The sequence below is a fragment of the Amaranthus tricolor genome, chromosome 7, assembly GCF_026212465.1.
Source record: "Amaranthus tricolor cultivar Red isolate AtriRed21 chromosome 7, ASM2621246v1, whole genome shotgun sequence".
NCBI lineage: Eukaryota > Viridiplantae > Streptophyta > Magnoliopsida > Caryophyllales > Amaranthaceae > Amaranthus > Amaranthus tricolor.
The window spans coordinates 24,802,622-24,823,532 of NC_080053.1; the positions used below are offsets into that span (position 1 = coordinate 24,802,622).

The 20,911-nt window shown below is 33.9% G+C and overlaps 3 protein-coding genes across 3 annotated transcripts; 1 reads left to right on the forward strand and 2 right to left on the reverse strand.

Moving 5' to 3' along the window:
* The first annotated feature begins 2,847 nt into the window (after positions 1-2,847).
* Positions 2,848-5,800, forward strand: LOC130817371 (tubulin alpha-5 chain). Its single transcript, XM_057683034.1, has 5 exons — positions 2,848-3,204; positions 3,716-3,930; positions 4,031-4,230; positions 4,622-5,130; positions 5,269-5,800. The coding sequence occupies exons 1-5, from the start codon at positions 3,092-3,094 to the stop codon at positions 5,579-5,581; spliced, it is 1,350 nt and encodes a 449-aa protein (XP_057539017.1). The 5' UTR covers positions 2,848-3,091; the 3' UTR covers positions 5,582-5,800.
* Positions 5,801-6,163: 363 nt separating this feature from the next.
* Positions 6,164-7,071, reverse strand: LOC130817372 (ethylene-responsive transcription factor ERN1). Its single transcript, XM_057683035.1, has one exon. The coding sequence runs from the start codon at positions 7,062-7,064 to the stop codon at positions 6,315-6,317; it is 750 nt and encodes a 249-aa protein (XP_057539018.1). The 5' UTR covers positions 7,065-7,071; the 3' UTR covers positions 6,164-6,314.
* A 2,907-nt stretch (positions 7,072-9,978) lies between these two features.
* Positions 9,979-20,383, reverse strand: LOC130817373 (uncharacterized). The gene is made up of 20 exons (XM_057683036.1): positions 18,848-20,383; positions 18,526-18,729; positions 17,377-17,481; positions 17,198-17,263; positions 16,963-17,127; positions 16,476-16,550; positions 16,231-16,385; positions 15,519-15,654; positions 15,381-15,450; positions 15,152-15,279; positions 15,012-15,068; positions 14,530-14,715; positions 14,317-14,409; positions 13,549-13,634; positions 13,406-13,472; positions 13,260-13,326; positions 13,038-13,174; positions 11,680-11,771; positions 11,525-11,591; positions 9,979-11,235 (listed from the first exon to the last, which is right to left on the reverse strand). Exons 1-20 carry the CDS (start codon positions 20,111-20,113, stop codon positions 11,071-11,073), a joined length of 3,387 nt encoding a protein of 1,128 aa, XP_057539019.1. The 5' UTR covers positions 20,114-20,383; the 3' UTR covers positions 9,979-11,070.
* Positions 20,384-20,911: the final 528 nt, after the last annotated feature.

Consider the following 20,911-nt stretch of genomic DNA (forward strand, 5'->3'; position numbering starts at 1 on the left):
AAGAAAATATGATTGTCGAAGGAGTATAACCATAACCATTAAACTTATCTTGAGATATTTCTACCAAAATTACACTAACTTTCCATTATATTTTCATCATTTAGTACCAATTACCAAACGTATTGTAAATATTTACGCATATGTTAGCCAAGACACTTACATAAAAATTCAATTCAATAATCAAAATGAATAGAGGAAAAAATTATGTAATTAATCACTAAAATTGATCTATTAATTCACAATCATCCTTAATCTTTTAGAATTACGGACTTTAAAAATTATTGTTGTACTTTCATAAATCATATAGATCATATCATATTTCACAAATTCTTATATAAGATGATTTCACCATGAGACATGTCTTATACTTGGATTAAATAGCCTAATAATGAAAACTTTTAACTTATAGGCTTCTTGTATTAAAGTTGTGTCAACGTGAGACGGTCTATACTAGACGAACCGATCATATTTTTATAAGAATTTTCTCTATATAATAATTGTTTGTACTTTTATTTTGAAGGCTCCCATGCGTTGGCCCAGCTTAAATTAGAGATTGATTTTTGTGAGGTAGTGGGTCCCATTTCTTGCTGGCGCCAAGTGGCGGGCGGGTCATCCTCTTTACCCGCGATTCTTTTCTTACCCGACAAAAGCGAAATTCATTACAGTAAAAAAAACAAATTATTTGGTTAAAAGTAAATTGTGCTATTTAAATTCACCTACAAAATTCATCATTATTTACTTCTTCATCATGATTTATTTTTATTAAAATGTTCTTTTACAATTAAAGTGAGAAAGCACTTCTATTTTTTGTTTCTATTTTAGTGTGTAATGTTGGTTGTATAAGACAAGATGGAGATGAATTAAGTTAATCTTTTTAACTGTCGTAAAAATAAATTCTCATAAAACAAGATGAAAAATTATCGATCACTAGGATAAATTATTTTTTTTCTCGTTATTATATAATTATGTACTTGTAATAATTATTGAATGTTACTAGAGCTAGTACAAAATTTGATCTAATCTAGTAAAACATTAAACAATAATTATTTTATTTTTATTTTAGTTCAAGATTCAAAATTATAATTTGTATATATAAAACTTATAAAAATACAATTTACATGAGTTTGTTTCATTCTTAAAAATTCAAATTAAACTGCAATTTTTAATATGATATGGTTTTTAGCTATAGATATAAAATAAAAAAAAAAAAACCAAAATTTTAGTGTTTTACTTTCAAAATTCCTAATGTTAAATGATGATTATAACTCTACAAATTTAATTATTATTCTCAATAAAACAGTTTTGTGATCATGTCATATTGCAAGAGTTCTTTTTTTTTTCTCAATGATATTTTTTTAATTGCCTTTTCATAAATATAATTATTATATATATTTAAAATATCGAAAAAATAGCTTATCAAATCAAACCAACTTATAACAAAACAATTATATTTCATCTTGTTTTTAAGATCATAAAACCAAATTGTCTTCATTCTTAATTATTCGTATTTATGTACACTGAATTCTCTGTTATAATAGAATATAAAATCATTTGAGCATTAATAATAATTAATAAAAATAGATTGTATAAAGACAAATTGTATAAGCAGCAGTATAATAAGTAACTAACTACTCCATATTGTAAGATTGTAGTTCATTAATTTATATCAACACATTTATGAGTTAATAAAATGGAACCAAAAAATCATTTGCTAGATATTAATAATGTAGGTCTATTTAATAAGATGGTAAATGGTAAAATAATACTCCCTCCTCTTCAACTTATGTGTCAAATTTCCTTTTATGGTCAAGTCAACTTAATTGTCTCATTTCTATTTTTGGTATGGATTTTTGACTTTTATGTTCTTAGTAATTTTATCCTATTTTCAATTATACCCTCCATTACCCATACTAATTTTTCTTCCTTACATTAAAAAACCCATAATACCACTCTTTTTCCTACACTTAAGGTCCCACTTTTAACTCTCTTTAAAATTCGTGAAAAGTCAAATGAAACTCGTAAGATGAATAGGAGAGAGTATTTTTATCTAAAAAATGAATGAATAAAAGGAGGTGAGAGTTAAGAGTCATGGTGGTGGTGGGTTGGAAATAGGGTGTATACTGTATAGTGTGCCCACATTCACAAATTGGCCAAGACATGTTACTATTCTTATTAATTAAATCAACCCACCATACAACACCACACCACCAACATCAAGAAAAAAATTTTAGATGAGAATTAAATTTAAAATTTTATAAGAAAAACGTAATATTTGTTTCAAGTTAACGCCTAATTCTTAACTTAATATTTTATTTTTGTCCCATTGAAAAATATAACATATTTCTAAAAAAACTTTTGTGTGAAAATTTTAAATGCGTATTGAGAGGTGTTCAAAACAAATCCGACGATCTGAAATTTATCCGACTTTAATTGCCTTAAATATGGATTTATAATTTTGTAAAAATCAATGTGGACACAATTTTGCATTCTCAATAGGACAAAGAGGGCACTCTACTAATCAATCAATCCCACCATTTTACTATATTTTTTTATTTTGGTTGTCATGAAATTTGTTACATTTCTATTTTTAAGTTATGAGTTATACTTTCTTTCAAGTTCTCATACATACGTTTAATTTTTTCTTTTCATCTCTTAAACAGACGGTCTTTTATAATTATAAATTACACTTTTTTACCATTTTAATCTTTTCTATATGGTTATTCACAAATTGTTATACGAAACGCTCTCACCGAAAGACGCTCCTCATCTATAAGTTAAATAGTCTATTTCATATATATTATCAGAATACATGCTCTTTATTTGAAGTAGTTTGAGGGAAAAATAATTTTAGTAGCTCAAGTTATTTTGTCCATATACAAACACAACGGGCAACAAGAGGGTAAGAGTACAAAATAAAATATCTAAATATCCTCATAAATCAACATCCTCTTCCGTCGGTTACTAGAAGAAAGGAAAGGCCCTAAATTGACGCAATAAACTATCAAATTATCTCGTAACGCTTTGATCTCCACTTCACTTTCTCCCTCTATTTGCCCTAGACGTCCCTAGAAGAAGCAGAATTTTTTGAAAAATGAGAGAGATTATTAGCATACACATTGGTCAAGCAGGAATTCAAGTTGGAAATTCTTGCTGGGAACTTTATTGTCTTGAACATGGCATTCAACCTGATGGTTTGATGCCTAGGTTTCTCTCTTTTCCTCCCTTTTCTGCTTTTGATTCTTTTTGTTTTCTTGCGGTGATTTTTTGGTGCTTTCTAGTGTTGCGGCTCAAGATCAACTTATTGTTGAAATGAATTTTGATTTTCAAGCTCTTAAATTATGTTTTTCTAGTGATTTTACTTTTATTTTCGCTTTTAGGCACTGTAATTATGTTTTCTAGCGTTTTTATGTTTTTCGAATGAATTTTGATTCTTAAGCACTACATCATGCTCTTCTACCGTTTTTGATTTTGATTTCATTTTTTAAACACTATAATTTGATTTAAATTTTTTCTTTTATGAACTACAATTATGTTTTCTAGTGTTTTGTTGTTTTGATTTTTACTTGAAAGCAATAAGATTATGATTTCCAGTGTTTTTGTTTTTGATTTTATTATTTAAGCACTAATTTTTTTTTTTTATTTTTACTTTTTGGTTTGTAATTTGCATGATATCCAGATCTCAAACTGAGTTCATTACTATGTAATTGTATTGCAGTGACAGCACAATCGGTGTTGGGCATGACGCTTTTAACACCTTCTTTAGCGAAACTAGTGCTGGAAAGCATGTTCCCCGCGCTGTATTTGTCGATCTAGAACCTACTGTCATTGATGAGGTTCGTTCCGGAACCTATCGCCAGCTGTTTCATCCTGAACAGCTTATTTCTGGAAAGGAGGATGCTGCTAATAACTTTGCTAGGGGACATTATACTGGTACTTTTACTTCATCCCCAATTCACTGATTCCTACTTTCCTTTTTCTACGCAATGCCATTAAATGCTTTTAACTAACTTTCTGCTGTTCTTTATTGCAGTTGGAAAGGAAATCGTAGATATATGTCTTGACCGAGTCAGGAAACTAGCTGACAACTGCACTGGTTTACAAGGGTTCTTGGTCTTCAATGCTGTGGGTGGTGGTACTGGTTCTGGCTTGGGTTCCTTGTTGTTGGAACGCTTGTCTGTCGACTATGGAAAGAAGTCTAAGCTTGGATTTACCATTTATCCTTCACCTCAGGTGCTTGCTTTTTATCCCTCGTCCTTGTTCCTATAACTAGGGTGGTTTCGAGCATGTGCAAGTTGCCCCATCTTAAGGGTTTTTTTGAGAATCAAGGGACTTCAAAAATTTGTTTACATTAGTTCTCATTACTTTTGCTTTAGTTAAATTACTTGTTTGTAGGCCCTAAAATTGTGAAAACAAGTAAAATAAACAGGTTTTTAAGTAATATTGGTTATTTTTGTTCTTCATAACTAAATGCCAAAGATTCTAAGTTTGCTCACTACCATAGACATTTATTGCTTACTCATCATTTCACAACTATTTGTTTAGTGTTCCCTAGGTGGGAGGTTGATGCCTATTGCCTTGTGTCCACTTTGTTCTGCTACCTCTAACTTATCCATGGTTGCAGGTATCCACAGCAGTTGTTGAACCTTACAACAGTGTTCTGTCCACCCATTCCCTGCTTGAACACACTGATGTTGCCGTGCTTTTGGATAATGAAGCTATCTATGATATCTGTCGCAAATCATTGGACATTGAGAGGCCAACCTATACCAACTTGAATCGTTTAATATCTCAGATAATATCATCATTGACAACTTCCTTGAGGTTTGACGGAGCCATAAATGTGGACATTACTGAGTTCCAAACGAACTTGGTACCCTATCCACGGATTCACTTCATGCTTTCTTCTTATGCCCCTGTTATCTCTGCTGAGAAAGCATATCATGAGCAGCTTTCCGTCCCTGAGATTACCAATGCCGTTTTTGAGCCCTCTAGCATGATGGCAAAGTGTGACCCAAGGCATGGAAAATACATGGCTTGCTGTCTTATGTATAGGGGAGATGTTGTGCCCAAGGATGTTAATGCTGCTGTTGCTACCATCAAAACCAAAAGGACCGTGCAGTTTGTTGACTGGTAAGACCAAATAATATGCTAAAGCTAATCTGATGTTTTGGATCAAGATACACTAGATGATTTGGTTGGTTTTGGATTTGCTCTGTCCTTGAATGTAGAAAGTTGAATTGGATTTATTATGATCTGTGATTTTTGTAGGTGTCCAACCGGATTTAAATGCGGTATCAACTATCAACCACCAACAGTTGTTCCAGGGGGTGATCTTGCCAAGGTGCAACGAGCTGTGTGCATGATAAGCAACAACACTGCCGTGGCAGAAGTTTTCTCGCGAATTGACCACAAATTTGATCTCATGTACGCCAAGAGGGCATTTGTTCACTGGTACGTTGGTGAAGGAATGGAAGAGGGAGAATTCTCTGAAGCTCGTGAAGATCTTGCTGCCCTTGAGAAAGATTACGAAGAAGTAGGAGCAGAAGGGGTTGACGATGAGGAAGATGAGGATGAATACTGATGTGCATTCTCTATATCTCATGGTGATAGTGATGTGTTCACTATCTCTTGTCAAATTTTAATTCTGGAAAGTGTTATCTTCTTCTGTTGGTGTAATGAAATTGTAGAATATTGCCTTTTGTAATGACTAATGAGTAAAGTACATGGTTATGTTTGTTGATTGGAATGATTTTGAATGGAATGTAGCATTGTGTCAATGAATTCATTGTTCACTTTTCCCTTTGTTTCTCCAGATACTATTCCCCTTTTGTAATGACTAATGAATAAAGTACATCCGTGAACACATTGATGGAAATACTTTACAAATGAGGAATATTTTACATCTCTAAAATAGTGGGTTGTAGGTTTGCATATAATGTTTAGTGGGTAATCTTCCTAATACCATATGATTTTGGGAGAATCTCATCAAGTATGTATGTAAGTCAACTCTCATTACTCATGGGTTTGTGGGCCTAAGTTCATGGATTCCCCGTGGGTGTGTTAGCATGAGTGGATCCACGTGATGGTTATGTGACGAATTCTCACGGCCTACACACATCCTACACACATCATGTACAAGCTATGAATCTAATAACTTCAAACGATCAAAAGTCTTTGACATTTTTAAGGAGACACTAATTTGTTGTGGTCTTCCGGTAGCTATACATATGAATCAAATCAAAATAAGAACAAAACATGGTTTAAAAGGGAAAAGCATTTGTTTGACGTAGCAAAATAAAAATGAAGTAAATTCATCAACCAAGACAAAAATTATGATAAAACATTGGCGGATCCCAGGCAGGAGTTAAAGGAAGATCAACAGAGTCGCGAGCACTAAAAATGCTCTGCAGATAATCATTCACTCCATTCATGGCATACAATGATGCTGATATCTGTCGCTCTACCTTGATACGCTCGAATTCAAGCATCGCTACCTCATTTGCATTGTTCACCTGTTGAGCCTCTGGCAATGTTGCCGTAAATACCCCCAAATCGACAGGAATTGGAGGAGGAAATTGCTGCGGAAATGCCCAAGAGTAATCAAATTGTCGAGTCACATCAGGCAGGTATTCATTCCCATTAACCATTTGGCTGGTAAAATTGACAGTTTGGTTGATAACCAAGCTAGAATCAGCAACATTATCAGTTGAAGAGGTAGTATGAAGAGTTGGGCCGAACTGGGGGCTATTGATGAGTTTCTTTTTCTGGTTAACGAGGTTTCTGATTCTGCGTGACAAGGCAGAGTTGGTGTTATCGGAAGTGATAAAATTGGTTCGTGTGTTTGAACCACGAAGGAGACAAGCAGCTTCATCGTAAGCACGAGCAGCCTCTTCGGCTGTGTCGAATGTTCCAAGCCATATCCTTATCTTTTGACTCGTGTTTTTTATTTCAGCAACCCATTTTCCCGAAGGTCTCTGCCTCACCCCTACAAACTTGCTCTTAGTGTTCGATTTGGTTCCCTTTCGACTTCTATTCTTAACTTTAAGTTCGCTATCTGTATGCATTATTTGCTGCAACTGAAATTCCATTTTGAAAAAAATAAAATTCTAAAATTACGGGAATTTTAAATGATTATAAAAAATTTTCAAGCCTTGAAGTTCAAAAGAAAACACAAGTTTACTTATATACATACACATAATGATGAAATAAGCCATTAGTCCAAGATAGTGGGAGTCTCGTCTATTATAGCTCTTGGTGTTAGTTTAAGTTTCAAAGGGTCAATGAAATGAGTAAAGTATTGATAATAGTCACTTTCTTTGGACCAAAAAACTTCGTGCGTTCCTCTTCTTTTGGATTGATGATGATTACTCTATAATTATTAATTGAACAAATGACTGTTTCATGTTTGTTCATCGTAGTTGTAGTAGAGAAGGGTTGTCATTCGTGCAAACAAGTAGTTAATTAGTACCCTCCACTCGAGTTTGAACATTAAAAGGATTGATAGATTGTTCATATTAGCAAGGTACATCTTCTTTTTAAGGGAGTCAATTTGCTAGAAACGTTGTAGTTAAACGTGCTTAGTGGGGAGCAATCTTAGGATGGATGACCTCTCGAGAAGTTTTCTTGAGTGTGCATAAGTGAGGACAAAGTGCGCTCAAAAGACTTGTGTTCGTTTAGGGGTCAGGGTGTTACATTTAGGATGCTAGTATAAGGGGGTTGCATGCTCGTTTTTGTATATCTACTTAACTGATTTAATATATAAGATATTCTGAAACATTAATCATCAGCTTAAATTTTTGTGTGAATTAATAATAGAATATATAACATATCTTGGGGCCTTAACCATCAACTTAAATTTTTGGTGTCTCTATCTTATATATTCTATCATTAACCAACTCAATTGTCATTTATGTTTTATAATTCAATATTAACTGATTTTCTATGAGATAACCTGAGTATATAGGTAGGCTTGCATGCCCGAGCATAAATTCTCCCCATGACTACCTGCCTCAATCTACTGTCCATGGGTTGGGCTTAACAATGTTATTTAGATACAAGTTAAGGTTTAACAAGTATTCTTATGAAAGATCGTCTTTCAGTAACAAGAAGTTTATATTCTCATAATTTTTATAAATTGGCTATAAAACCTAAGTATGAAATACGTTCACGACTTATCATCTCATACAACAATTTGTAAAGATTTAATGGAGTAATACATATGTGAGTTACTGCTCAAATTTTTACAAATCTTGTTATGTTTTAAGCTAGAATGTCATTAAAAATATACAAATTCTTAATGTAACAATTTCATAGTGAGATTATTCTTATTAGGCTGACTCACACATTTAATATATTAAATTAATTACTTATACTTTTAAAATGATTAATTATATATATGAGTTAATTATATAAGCATGTCTGATAAAACTAAAAATAACATGAATTCTCTATAATTATAGTTTTTTTGGCCCTCAAACACAGGTGGATACAGATATTGAATCAAGTCCATTGGTAGCGCCAACATTTGTACCATTGAAGATAATTTATTTAATAAAGATTGAAATAATTTATGAACTACCTAGCTATTATTTGATATTGCACTTCTTGCTTTTAGGTGTAATAATATTAATTTGCATTTGTAATTAAATAATATAGGATGATATACAACAGAATAGAAGAAAATTAATTAGTGGAAAAGAAGATAATAAATTTATGAATAAGACAAGAATTAAAATAAATAAGGTGAACAAATAAGCGAAACAAACATTTATAGAAAATAGGTGTAATTTTATAGGATTAAAAGGAGTTAAAAGACATCATTAGTGATGGAAATTTCGGGACTATATTAAGTTTCTTTATTGAATAAGCTCATCACTTATAAGTGAAAAAAAATTAAAAGTTTATTGTCTCGAAAGATTAATAAGTATGAAAATAGAATAGGCACTAGTAAATAAACAGTCAACAATTAATGGCTAATAAACTGCATGATTGTGTAAAATAGTTAACATCAATTAATCTTCAACATTTCGGGTATAAGAAAAATAAATTAAAAATTTTGAAATTGAATTTGATGTAATGTGTCACACTAAACTTTCTAATAATTATTCAAACGTGAAAATTGATATATATAAAAACGAAGTATTTAAAAATGAGATTTTTTATTTAAACTTTTTATTTCATAAAATAAAATAATGTGAGTTGGTGAAGTGGGATTACTGTACAATTATACTTGTAGTCTTGACTCTTGAACCGTTGCACTCACAACCCCCCTCCTTATGGTTAAAGACAGGGCCAACCCTGAAGTTTTAGAGCCTGAAACGAAAAATAAATTATGAGCCTTAATTATAAAATATATTTATAATTATAAAATATATTTATAATTACAAAATTTATATTATAAAAAAATATTACACGCCAATAATAGTAAATAAAGTAACAATTATCATTAATAACACTTTGATTTGGTGGTATAATGCACAATTTAATCACATAAGATCTCAAATTTGATGTATATGAAAGCAAAATTAATCTACTTTTTCGTGGGTCCTGGGCGCAAGCCCTTCTTGCCCTTGCTTAGGACTAACTCTAGTTATAGAACTTCCTTGTGTAGCAAGACTTGAAAATTTATAGCTACACAACACAGCAAAACCTGAATTTCCTATAAATACTTCACACATTGGTTTATTAGTGCGAAATTAGGTATAGGCATGTAGCCTAAGAAAGTGTAAAGTATAATAAACCAACGACTAATAGCCTAGCAAGCCCCTAATTGTACCCAAGTCTGGTTTAATTTTGTGATGAAAGCTTATCCTCAAAACCCACAAGAAAAGCACTTTACAACTAGAAATTCTCATTATCCACATGAGTTAAAACACGACCTAATTATTAGAGTAATTGTAAAAGCAATATATTTGCTCCAACTAAACACATCTCCTTTATCAATCATTAATTAGAAAATAGTTTGTACATTCTTTTTTTTATATAAAAAAAAATAAAGTGGAAAGGAAAAAGATTTTTCATATAAGATGGGCGGTGAGATGTATTGGAAGTGGGGCCATTTACAATAATGCGTCGACCCAACCCAACTGTCGTCAAGGCGAGAGATATGGTCATCTCCTTCTCAGTTCTAAACATTATACTACTATTAGATAGTATAACAACCAATAATACTCATTTTCATTTATTTTATTACATTTAATTATTTTTGATAGAATATTAATTAAATTGAGATCAATATAATGAAGAGATAATATGGGTTCCTAAATGAAATCAAGAGGGAAAATATAAATTCATGATATAATAAACTCATTGGAACAAGAAAATAAAACAAATTAAGAGGGATAAAATGAGTGTTTCATGGAGTACTAAACTTGCTGGAAAATATGACAAAAAATAAATAAAAAATAAAAATAAGTGTTTATGATGAAAACAGAATATATTAAGTTTGTGAATGAAATTAAAAGAATAAAAGTAAAACCATTCCTAAAAAAGTGCAATAAGGCAAAGTAAAATGAAAGTGGTGCAAAATAAAAAGGAGCAAAAAGAGTATAAATTATGAGCAATGACATAAAAGCTCCAACAACCAACATGGTGTCTTTGATGCAGGACAAGAGCAACAGAGACCACACCCAAAACTTGAGACTGCAATCAATAGTAAACTATTTCCTTGCAGACACTATTATTCATTCATTTCAAAAACAATCACATCCAAAAAAAAGAATACATTTTGAACAAGAAAATAAATAGTGTTTATGCAAGTAATTTGCTGGCCAAAACTGCATCTCAAGAATCACATCCAATACGGATTCTTGAAACATCTCGATGAAACATGAACTCCGAAACTTCACAAGTCCAAGACTAATATCATGTGTATACTCTCTTTAGCTTTCACTATACAGCAACTATAGCTATGCTTTCATATCTATAGGAGCTTTCTTCAGGACCCTCGACCACTGAGGGATGCCTGAGAAATCGTAACATGAATAATTGAATAAAGATCTGATGCATTGTGACAAAGAATATGCAACGAATAACTGCATGGGAAATGATGGGTAAGGTTGTGATGTAAAACTAGGTTGAAAGGATGGACTGCAACGTAAGTTGTTGCTGTGGTTGCAATGACGACAGTATTGAAGCAAATGCAGCAGGTGGCATAGTCTGCTGTAGATGCTTCAACAACGTGACCATTCTGCCTGCTGTTTGTTCTGTTGCCAAATCTTTACCAGCGCAGAGAACCTGCACGAAAATAAAAACCCTACTTGATGAAATCTTCCACAACAACAAACTTGCCCTGAACGCCCACAAATCATTGAATTACCATGGGATGATTAAAACTAAAAAGCCAGCAAGGTAAATTCCACATATTTCATCAAAAAGAAATAAGCAATTAAAACTGAAAAATAAAAATTTATCATAAAGAGGTGCGAATAGAAAAGAGCTCAAATAAACATGCAGCTAAGATGACATCTTTTCATGCAAAACAAAAATATTTGACAACTGGGGAGAACTCGAAAACAAGACTAACCTCAGCAAAAACCATGATTATCTTAGGTATATATTGATTGTTGGGCCCCAAGACTTCTGCATCAGACCTGAAAGCAATCAGAGGTAAGATTTTTTGGCTTCAAATAATAAACCATAAGGAACCAAGACAAGATACAACAAGAATCAACTACTTGCCTTTCAACCATACAGCAGAGCTGATCATGGACAATTTTGGCCTCTATAAAGTCTCCTCTAATGGGTAAACAGTTTAGCCAGGCAGGAACAACCTACACAAGATCAGATGGATACCTTAGCTGTAATTCCAGGGCCCAAAATGATTGAAGAGCAAAAACCATCCCTTGCATCGCATAGAATTATGACATTATTAGTGCAAAATAATTCATCACGTTACACGTAACGAAACCAAAAATTAAATAACTTAGGAAAGCCTATCTTCCACCATACACCAAAAGCCAAGCTAAGGGCTGGGATACACAGCAATGTATTAAATAATTATATGGTGATACTTCTAAGAAAATTTTGATAGATAATCCAACTAAGCCCATCCACCAAAAATAAGTCCAACTCTGCTATTTTGATAAAATCCCAACCACCAGTTTCACCTTCCGAAAATGCTCTCATGATCCAGAAAAAACGGTTTTGCAGATCACTTAGGCCATGTGGCACATTACCGTTGGGTACTTTAATTTTACCCAATCTGTGAGACAAACCTAACTTAAGTAGTAAGTACCTAATAAGGGGGGGAGGGGGGGGGGGGGGGGGGGGGTATGGGTACGACTTTGGAAGGTATAGGTATGAAAAGTTCTACCCGCCATGGGTACTAGGTAGATGGTGGGTATGTGATCTTACCCACCCATATCCACTCGCCCCGCTCCATATCTACCTACCCCGCCCCACCCCAGATCCATTCACCCCACCTCATACCCATATTATACAATACATTAAAAGTTACAAATTTTTAATAAATATTTTTTTTTTGAAAATCTTAACCACACTCAAATTAAATATTTCAGCCCAATAATTTAAAATGTTGTATTTGTTTACTGACTTACTGTCTTATACACTCCTGAATTTGTTTACTAACCTATTACTGCTCCAGTGCCCCATTTTCTTAATTCAATGAATTGTATACTTCCACTAATTTACTGTCATACACTCATGACACATACTGTTCTACCTACATTAGTACACTTATTACCCTACCCAAACACTCATTTTTACTTGGTAGCACCACATACCCAAGTCCCAACCCTAATATCTCATTCTAACTTCTCGGTTCTAATCTCTTCCTCTAGCACCACATACTCCTCAACCTCTGTAAGGTCTTAAATTCTTCATCTTCAACAGATATTTACCTTAATTACTTGTTTAATTTGTGATTTTTCTTTTTATTTTCTTTTCTAATTTAATTTGTTCATCATTTTCACCAATGTTATTTTCATTTTCTCTAGTTTTGTTGTGTAGAAATTTATTTCTCCCATCCCAGAAAAGCCAGCTACAATTGAAATTAATAGAAAGACAAAAAGACAAACCTGGGATGAATCAATACTGTCCCGATGAAATTGACAAATCTTTCCCAGAGCTGACACGGCATTATCATATGCCATTACATTTTCAGAATTACGGGCTTGAGGATGCAAGATAACAACATTCAGTCTTGAGAGAGCCTCTGTTCAAGATATTTGAAAAATGCAATCAAATTCTGTAAGCACTAATACAAATATTAGAGATGGGAAGGCATAAGGAAAATTTACCCCCCACAAGTGGCTTAAATACGGGGCCACCATACTCTGCGCACACACCAAGTCCATATACAGCAGCCTGAATGTAGTCATGTACAAAATGTGAGAACACACTAAAGTGAAGTATGATTTAAGACAAAACTGCATACAGCACCCACCTGTCTGACGTCAGCATCTTCATCATTGCAGGCTTCAAACAAGAAAGGCAAGTATGTGTCATAATATCTGCTCCACAAAAATAAAAATTAGGATATCTTACGAGAATAAAGGCTGAACATAATATTAACGGCATTAAACTTACTTGAGCGCAGCTTCACGACACTGCTCAGCAACATCATCAAAAATACAAATTGCTACCCTTCTTTCGCCAGCTGTTTTATCTTTCCCCTATATAAAATGGCCGAATCAGATGAGACACTTGAACTTTTCATCTTTACCACTAATGACAAATGTCAATTGCCAATCGACTCAAGCTTGAAAGGAACTCAAGGCTCCAAAGAATATATTAAACCAGCTGCACAACCTATTGATCTATTCTTGAGCTTGAGAGCATTTTAATAAACTTGTCATAAAAGAACTAAGTTGAACAGGAACTTAAAAAATGCTTAACTGCCATCTTATATACACACATCACTTGGTGATCACCAAGTACTTGTAACCTTCTTCACACCTTTTATGATAGATAAACTTGCTATTGCACAACCATTATCCTTCAATTATCCATAAATAAAAATGAAAAATGTGACAATTACAAAAATAGCAAAATTTGTTTACAATCCCAATAACATCAAGAAAAAATTATCAGGACCTTACACCAATCAACTAAATGTGGACAACACATCGTTTGTGATTGGATTTTACGTGAAACAATAATTTATTGACAAAGTAATGGCCAAAAGTAGGTCCCATGATTAAAATTACAGATTCTTCTACATAAACATATGAAGCAAACACAAATCATGGTCTTGCACAAAATAGAATAGACACTTGCAGTCATTTTAAACAACAATAGAAAATAAACAAGATGAGGAATGATGAATGATGATCAGATTTTGCAGTAAAAACTCACCCACATAGGTGTCACATATGATGTGAGTTCATCAAAGAAGGGTAAAAAGGCAGCCTTGAATGTTTTGATTAATGTTCCCAATAAATCACCTACCTGGATAACAAAAGCAAATCTACTTATTTGTATCATACTATACATCGAACAGATGCCAACAAGGAGCAAAGGAATTTGCCAAAATGAAGTCAGTTTAAATATAAAAAGCCAAACACAAACTTGTTCAAACAGTTCCTCCTCTTGTTCATTTTCCTCCTTCAGTAGCTCTCCTTCTTCAGCGTCAAAATCCTCTGCTTTAGTCCTCTCTGCTCTCTCTCTTTTTCTACTAGAACTAGCAGTTAGAACTTGCTTGATTTCATCCACAATGGCTTTGACTTGTCCTTCTTCCAAAAGGGTTCCAGAAACCTAGGGTAAGATATGAGAGATTAATCGTTTACTAAAATCTGTTTAGAATAAGATGCAAAAAAAAAAAAGAAACACCATAAAATTGAGAAAAAAAAAATAGAACTCTATAATTCTAGTTCACCCTTTTGTCTCAATTTATTGTTAATTTCTTATATTTATACTCACTAATCACTATAGTTGGCTCTAGTCTCCTAAGCCAAAATTCGAAGGTGAGGGAATGAATGCAACAGCCAAAGTTATGTTCAAAATAAAAAAATAAAAAAATAAAAACTAAACTTCGTAGTATTAAACTATACCTGTGTACACTCATTCAAGGCATCCAACATGCTAGCACAAATTTCAATATCAGGCTCCTGCAAAACATAAGTAGTTTCAGAGAATTAGGTAAAAAAAATCCAGCATTAAGAAGGAAGCCACCAAATCCAAGAGCAACGACCTTGTGTAGGGCCTCCACCAAAGCTGGTACTATATAGTCAGACAATTGCTTAACATAAGACTCATTACGACCTTGAGCAAGCCCTTTCTCTACAGCTAGTTTAGCAGACAACAAAAGTTCTGGCATAGCTGTAAAAGAAACATGTCTCAGTTAGAGCTAAAATTCAATTACAAAAGAACCATCTTAGGAAAGAATAAGGTGTCAAACCAAGCACCAATAAAATGCATACCAGAAACAGCAGCTCTTCGTACTTCTTCGTGAAAATAAAATTTGAGGAGAGGGACGAGAATTGGTGCCACCTAAAAAGAGCATTGACGGTCAATATACCACTAAATATAAAAAAGCTTTGTGGGACATAGAAATGAACCTGATCAATCCAAGGATAAAATCCTTCCTTCAATTCTTCTGCATAACAACATAGCATGTTGCATGCAGTTGCTTTCTCCTCCAAGACACTAGTCTTGATCCCTATTCTCTTGTCTCCAAGAGTTATAGTTTCCATACTGCAAAACAATACCTTCTGTCATTTGGGAATTGAGGGAAAAAAATGCACTCAGCCATAGTTGTACAACTTCCAACCCAAATTGCAATGTCAATCAATCGAGACCTCTTCACCCTTTTTAGACCAGTAAATGTTAATGAAAGAGTTGCAATCAAGATTCCGCAATAACACACCAATCAAACTTGAAAGTTGAATCAACAAAAAGGAACCAAATTCTTCTACCTCTAACATAGACAACACCATGCTTCAGGTACCAGATCTCCTCAAATGTATACATTCACTATAGTCCTCACTCTTAACTTCAACCATAAGGCATAGAACACTACAGGATTATTTTTAAATCAAATTGCGAGCAATGTGCTCCAAATATTGCTCGGTTGCTCTTTCCTCCGATCTACTTCCCTCACTATCTAGTTCCAACCTCCATCACTCTTCCTTCACTGCCCCCCTTCCTCTCAAGGATAAGCATACAAAGACAAACACAAAACGGAAAATGAAGAAAGCAATTGTTTTCGCCAAAAATATCATGATAAACAGGACAACTTGGGTGTATACAAATAAATAGCAATGCATTTACCTCTCATCATCGGAGTCTTCAATATCATTATCAGAATCAGCAGATGTTATGGTCACATCAGGTTTGAGTTGGGCTGATTGAAGAAGAGGCGGCATAACAACACTCATATAAGGAAGGAAATCTTGCCCCAGGCATTTGCAAAGTCTAGCCCACGCCTGAGCACCAAAAATTGCATCAAGAGGAATTGAAGTGTGTCAGATCAAGAAATTGCTACAAATCCACTTTGAAACTAGAAAAAACTTTACCTGTAGCATGTAACTTGTTGTTGGATCATCAGATTCCATTTGGGACCCTTGTAATGACATCAGCACCTCCATGACCTAGTAGATAAAATATCATAGATTAAGGGTGTAGTCTAGCTAACAGAAAACCACGATTTAAAATACAAGCAAATGCTATGGGTATAATTTTTTCAGCGAATAGCATGTTATTACAAGAAACACAGGCATCTGCAGTGAAGAACCATAATTCAAGGCTGAGGAGCTTCCCATTTTGAATATTTTTATAACCAAAAAAAACATTGACAACACTACAAGAGAAAAATCTTGCAGCTAACAAGAAACGTGTCAGAGTACAAAAACTTAAGGCGATGTGCATTAGTGTTACTAATGAAAGAAATGACGGCCTATTATGCAGAAGCGATCCACACAATACCATTCCATCACTTCTCTGACTAACAGAAATTTAAAAGGTTCAAAAAATTAAAAGACAACATCACTTATAATTACAAACCTGTTTAGCATCATCCCGGAATTTCTCCTTGCCAACAGCCATACCGACCAAACTAATGCATTCCATTGCTTTTGCTCTAAGCATTCGGTTAGATTTGTCTGTTGCATTCACCAGGATAACTTTCAGGTAAGGCATGACAGCATCATAGTATTTTTGGAAATGTTCCTGCCAATTTAAGACCGTTAAAATTCTTCTTCTTGTATTACTATTAAACAAATTTCAGAAGGACAGGCACCTGAGAAGAATCAGCAACAGATGCCAACGCAGTCAATGCTCCCTCTTGAACCAATTGTTTGCCATTCTGAAATATGCAAAGTCCATTAATTACATAATCCATGTCAAGAAAATTACTAATGTCATTAAAATTTTTAATATTAAACAATTATTGAAAGAGAAATATCTAAAACTTTTTACCTGTAGAAGAACAAGCAACTTGGTCACTATCCCATCCATGTAAGGAGTCAAAATATCAGGAGTGCAGTTCTCGCTGAAATTAAGAACTGCTGATGCAGCATGTGCCTGCATGATGCATACACAATGTAAGTAAAAGAACCAGATAAATAAAAAGCAAAATAGTAATCTTCTACTGTATAATTTCCACTACAGAGCCAAGTAAAAGAACATTTCAACTCTATTAAGATTTAAGAGTGCTACAAAACATATTGGTCACTCTTTACAACTACGCACAAGGTAAGGGTTCTTAAATAAAACAATCATGTTAAGCTAAATGCACCCCTTGTCTACGACTGGCATGCAGTTTGAGACAACATATAATAAAGGAAAATTTACTTTTAAAAATCCCATCTTTTGATTATTTTTGAAAAATCCAACCTTTACCCTTTATTTTCTTTTGAAGTACTTGCCAATACCCTTAACCTAATGTAGCCCCTTTTTCCAAAAAAAAAAGTAAAAAATTTGACACTTGTCATAAAATGAGTGGTTATTCTTTTTTCATTAAATAAACGAAAGAAAAAAACTCGTTATCTTCTATTTTATGTTTTTCGGGGGAGGGGCATTGGGGGAGAGGATGGCAGGGGATGAGGAGGAGTAGTTTGTTTCTTTTTTATGTTTTTCCGTTATTTTTTAGTTTGTAAAGTTTAAAAGTAAAGAAAAATGAAAAAGTAATATATAAACAGGTTTTAGGTCATTTGAATCTGTTAAAGAAAATCAATGTTAAAGGTCGGATTTATCAAAAATAATTGAAATGGAAATGTGAGATTTTTTAAAGAGAATCACCCATAGGTCAGAGATTTAAAAGTAAATATTCCTATAATAAAAAGCCAAAAGCATCTTATCCTAAAATAGGCATTGCAAATAGTATAAACAAATCCACCCAGTAAAATGCCAAATGTGAATAAGAAAGACTAAAACTAAGCGTATACTTCTAATTCAATCTATGACAGAGAAATTACTAAAGTTGGAATAGGCATGTAGGAAACCTTTAGGAATCTGTTTTAACAAGTCAATTTTAGTAAAAATTGCAAGTCACAAACCAAATGTTGAAGTGTTGAACAATAATAAGTTATACATCAAGTTCACATTGAAGGATGGTATAAATCAAACCTGTACTCTAGGATTTTGAAAATCCTCCATGGCACCAGCTAGTGCTGGAAGAACGCTTTGATGATATTGTGTCTGTAAATCCGGTCCTAAATCAGTGGACAACTGCCCAATTGCATTGATAGCCGCCCATCGTACCCGTGGATGGGGATCTTGAAATGAATTCAAAACCATGGTCACCACTTGTTCCAAGATTTTGATCATCACCTAAACATCAAATGAGTAATATATAGTTCAAAGAACTGCACTCAGTTTACAAATGAATTGGATTGCCGAACTGCATAAATTCACACAATTAGACATGTATTACAAACCAAAGTAATACCTTTGAGCAACCTTCAGCAATTTGAGCAAGTGCAATAAGAGCAGCATGATGCTTCTGCCACTCAGGAGCAGCTAAGTATGCAGGAAACAATTGTGATGCCACCGGGACAATCGAATTACCACCGAGAGCAATTGATAATCGATCCAGACACTCTTGTCCAACACTGTAATTGCTAGTCTCACCAGCATCCTCAGCTTCAACTTCAGCAGTATGCCAATCAGGATCATCCTCGATATCCAACAACATCTTCATCAGTATTTCAAACAATCTACTGATAAACTGGGGCAATTTCCTCATCATCCCAGGAGCGCGTTCCCTTGCCTCGGCGAGGGTAATGACAAATTCAACAGCCAAATGTCTTGTTCCCTCTTCCAATTGCTCAGCCTCAGCGATTTGCAGCATAGACTCAACCACTTCCACAAGCTGTCTCCTCAAAAACCTAGGCTCAGCGCCAGCCAACTCAATCAACAACTCAAGCGCCTCCTGAGCCGTAGCCTCTTGAGAAGTATTCAACGCCTCATTCAATGTCTTCATCATCGCAGGCAAGAGATCCTGAAACCTATCCCTATCACCAGAACTTTCAAGGCACTGGATGAAATTAATAACGGCATTCAACGCCGCAATTCTAACATCAGAATTCTGTGAATTGGTGAGACAATTCAAAAAAACTGCGTGAAGCTCCTTAATGTGCGGGACCAAAGCATCACCAATGAACTGAGACAACTGAGCAAAGATCAAGAAAGCACTCTCCTGCAATTTGAAATCATCGGAAGAAACACAATGAAACATAAAAGGTAAAAGTTCAGGCCAACCATTATCAGGAAGAATACCGGAAGCAAGTTCCGAAATAGTGTCACACAACTTCTTAGAGATAGTTCTGGCATCTGCGCGTTGAAGGCAGCCGAGAAGGATAGTTTTCAATGAAGATTGGGAAGCAGGGGATAAACGAGGCCATACATAAGACGAAGAAGATGAGGATGATGACGATGACTGAGGATACGAATCGCGAGTAAGAAGCTTACGAAGTAGGATAGTAGACATAGCACGAACTTCAGGGTGAGGAGAAAACTGTAGCAAATGAGCAAGTTTTAGAGTAAGCGAATCTGGATGAGTTTCTTTGCAAAGATTAAAGGCTAATTCAGCCTGAGATCGTTGTTCATTGGATGAAGACATGAGACTGGAAATGAGAGTTTCGAACGGAGCAGGGTCAGGGCCAAGAAGTGCCGCCATTTGAGCTTGCTGGATCTGACTTAACTCGGCATCCATGGCGGATTGATTGATTGGTTGATTTGTTGATTAAATGGTAGATTTGTTGATTGAAATCAGGGTTTAAGGATGAATATCAAGTCTAAGTCTCAACTCTCAACTCTCAGCTCTCAACCCAGTCTCTTTCGAGCGGGGTGAGAAGAAAGGAGGCTGAAATAACAAAGGGAATAGTTTTAGGGATTAGGGAAGAAAAGTAGAGAGTAAAACCTAATTTTAAAGAGAAAGGATTGCTTTTTAAGGGCATGTTTGGGGAATAGGAATTAGAATTAGAATTGTTAAAAAATGAATAGGAATATAAAATTATTTAATTTAATAGTCCTATTTTACACCTCATATTGAATCATTAGGGTGGCTTTCTTTTCGGCTTTCTGGGTCTAATTATTTCCGTCTTATACTTCTATGATAGTAGCAAAGAAAAAACGATATTTTTTAAAGGAAAAAAATATTTGATAATAAATAAAAAGAAATAAAAATTATGCTAATGAAAATAAAAGATAATTAAAATATAATAATAAAATAATAAAATATTATTAAAAATAAAAATAATATAAAATAAAAGAAACAATTTAAAATGAAAATATACTAATATATGAGTATTTTGTGTTTTTGGAGGGAAATGAAATGAAAAAAATGAAACTAATAGTCACTAGTGGTAGCCAACCCTATCAAGCTATACCAAACATCCACCTTTTTGTTTATTATTTTTTTATATTGTTGGAAATCCCTACTCATTGTCATTTCACACCTCAACTATTATTAAGGACAATTATTTAATGCTTTTTTTTATTTTGTTGTCCT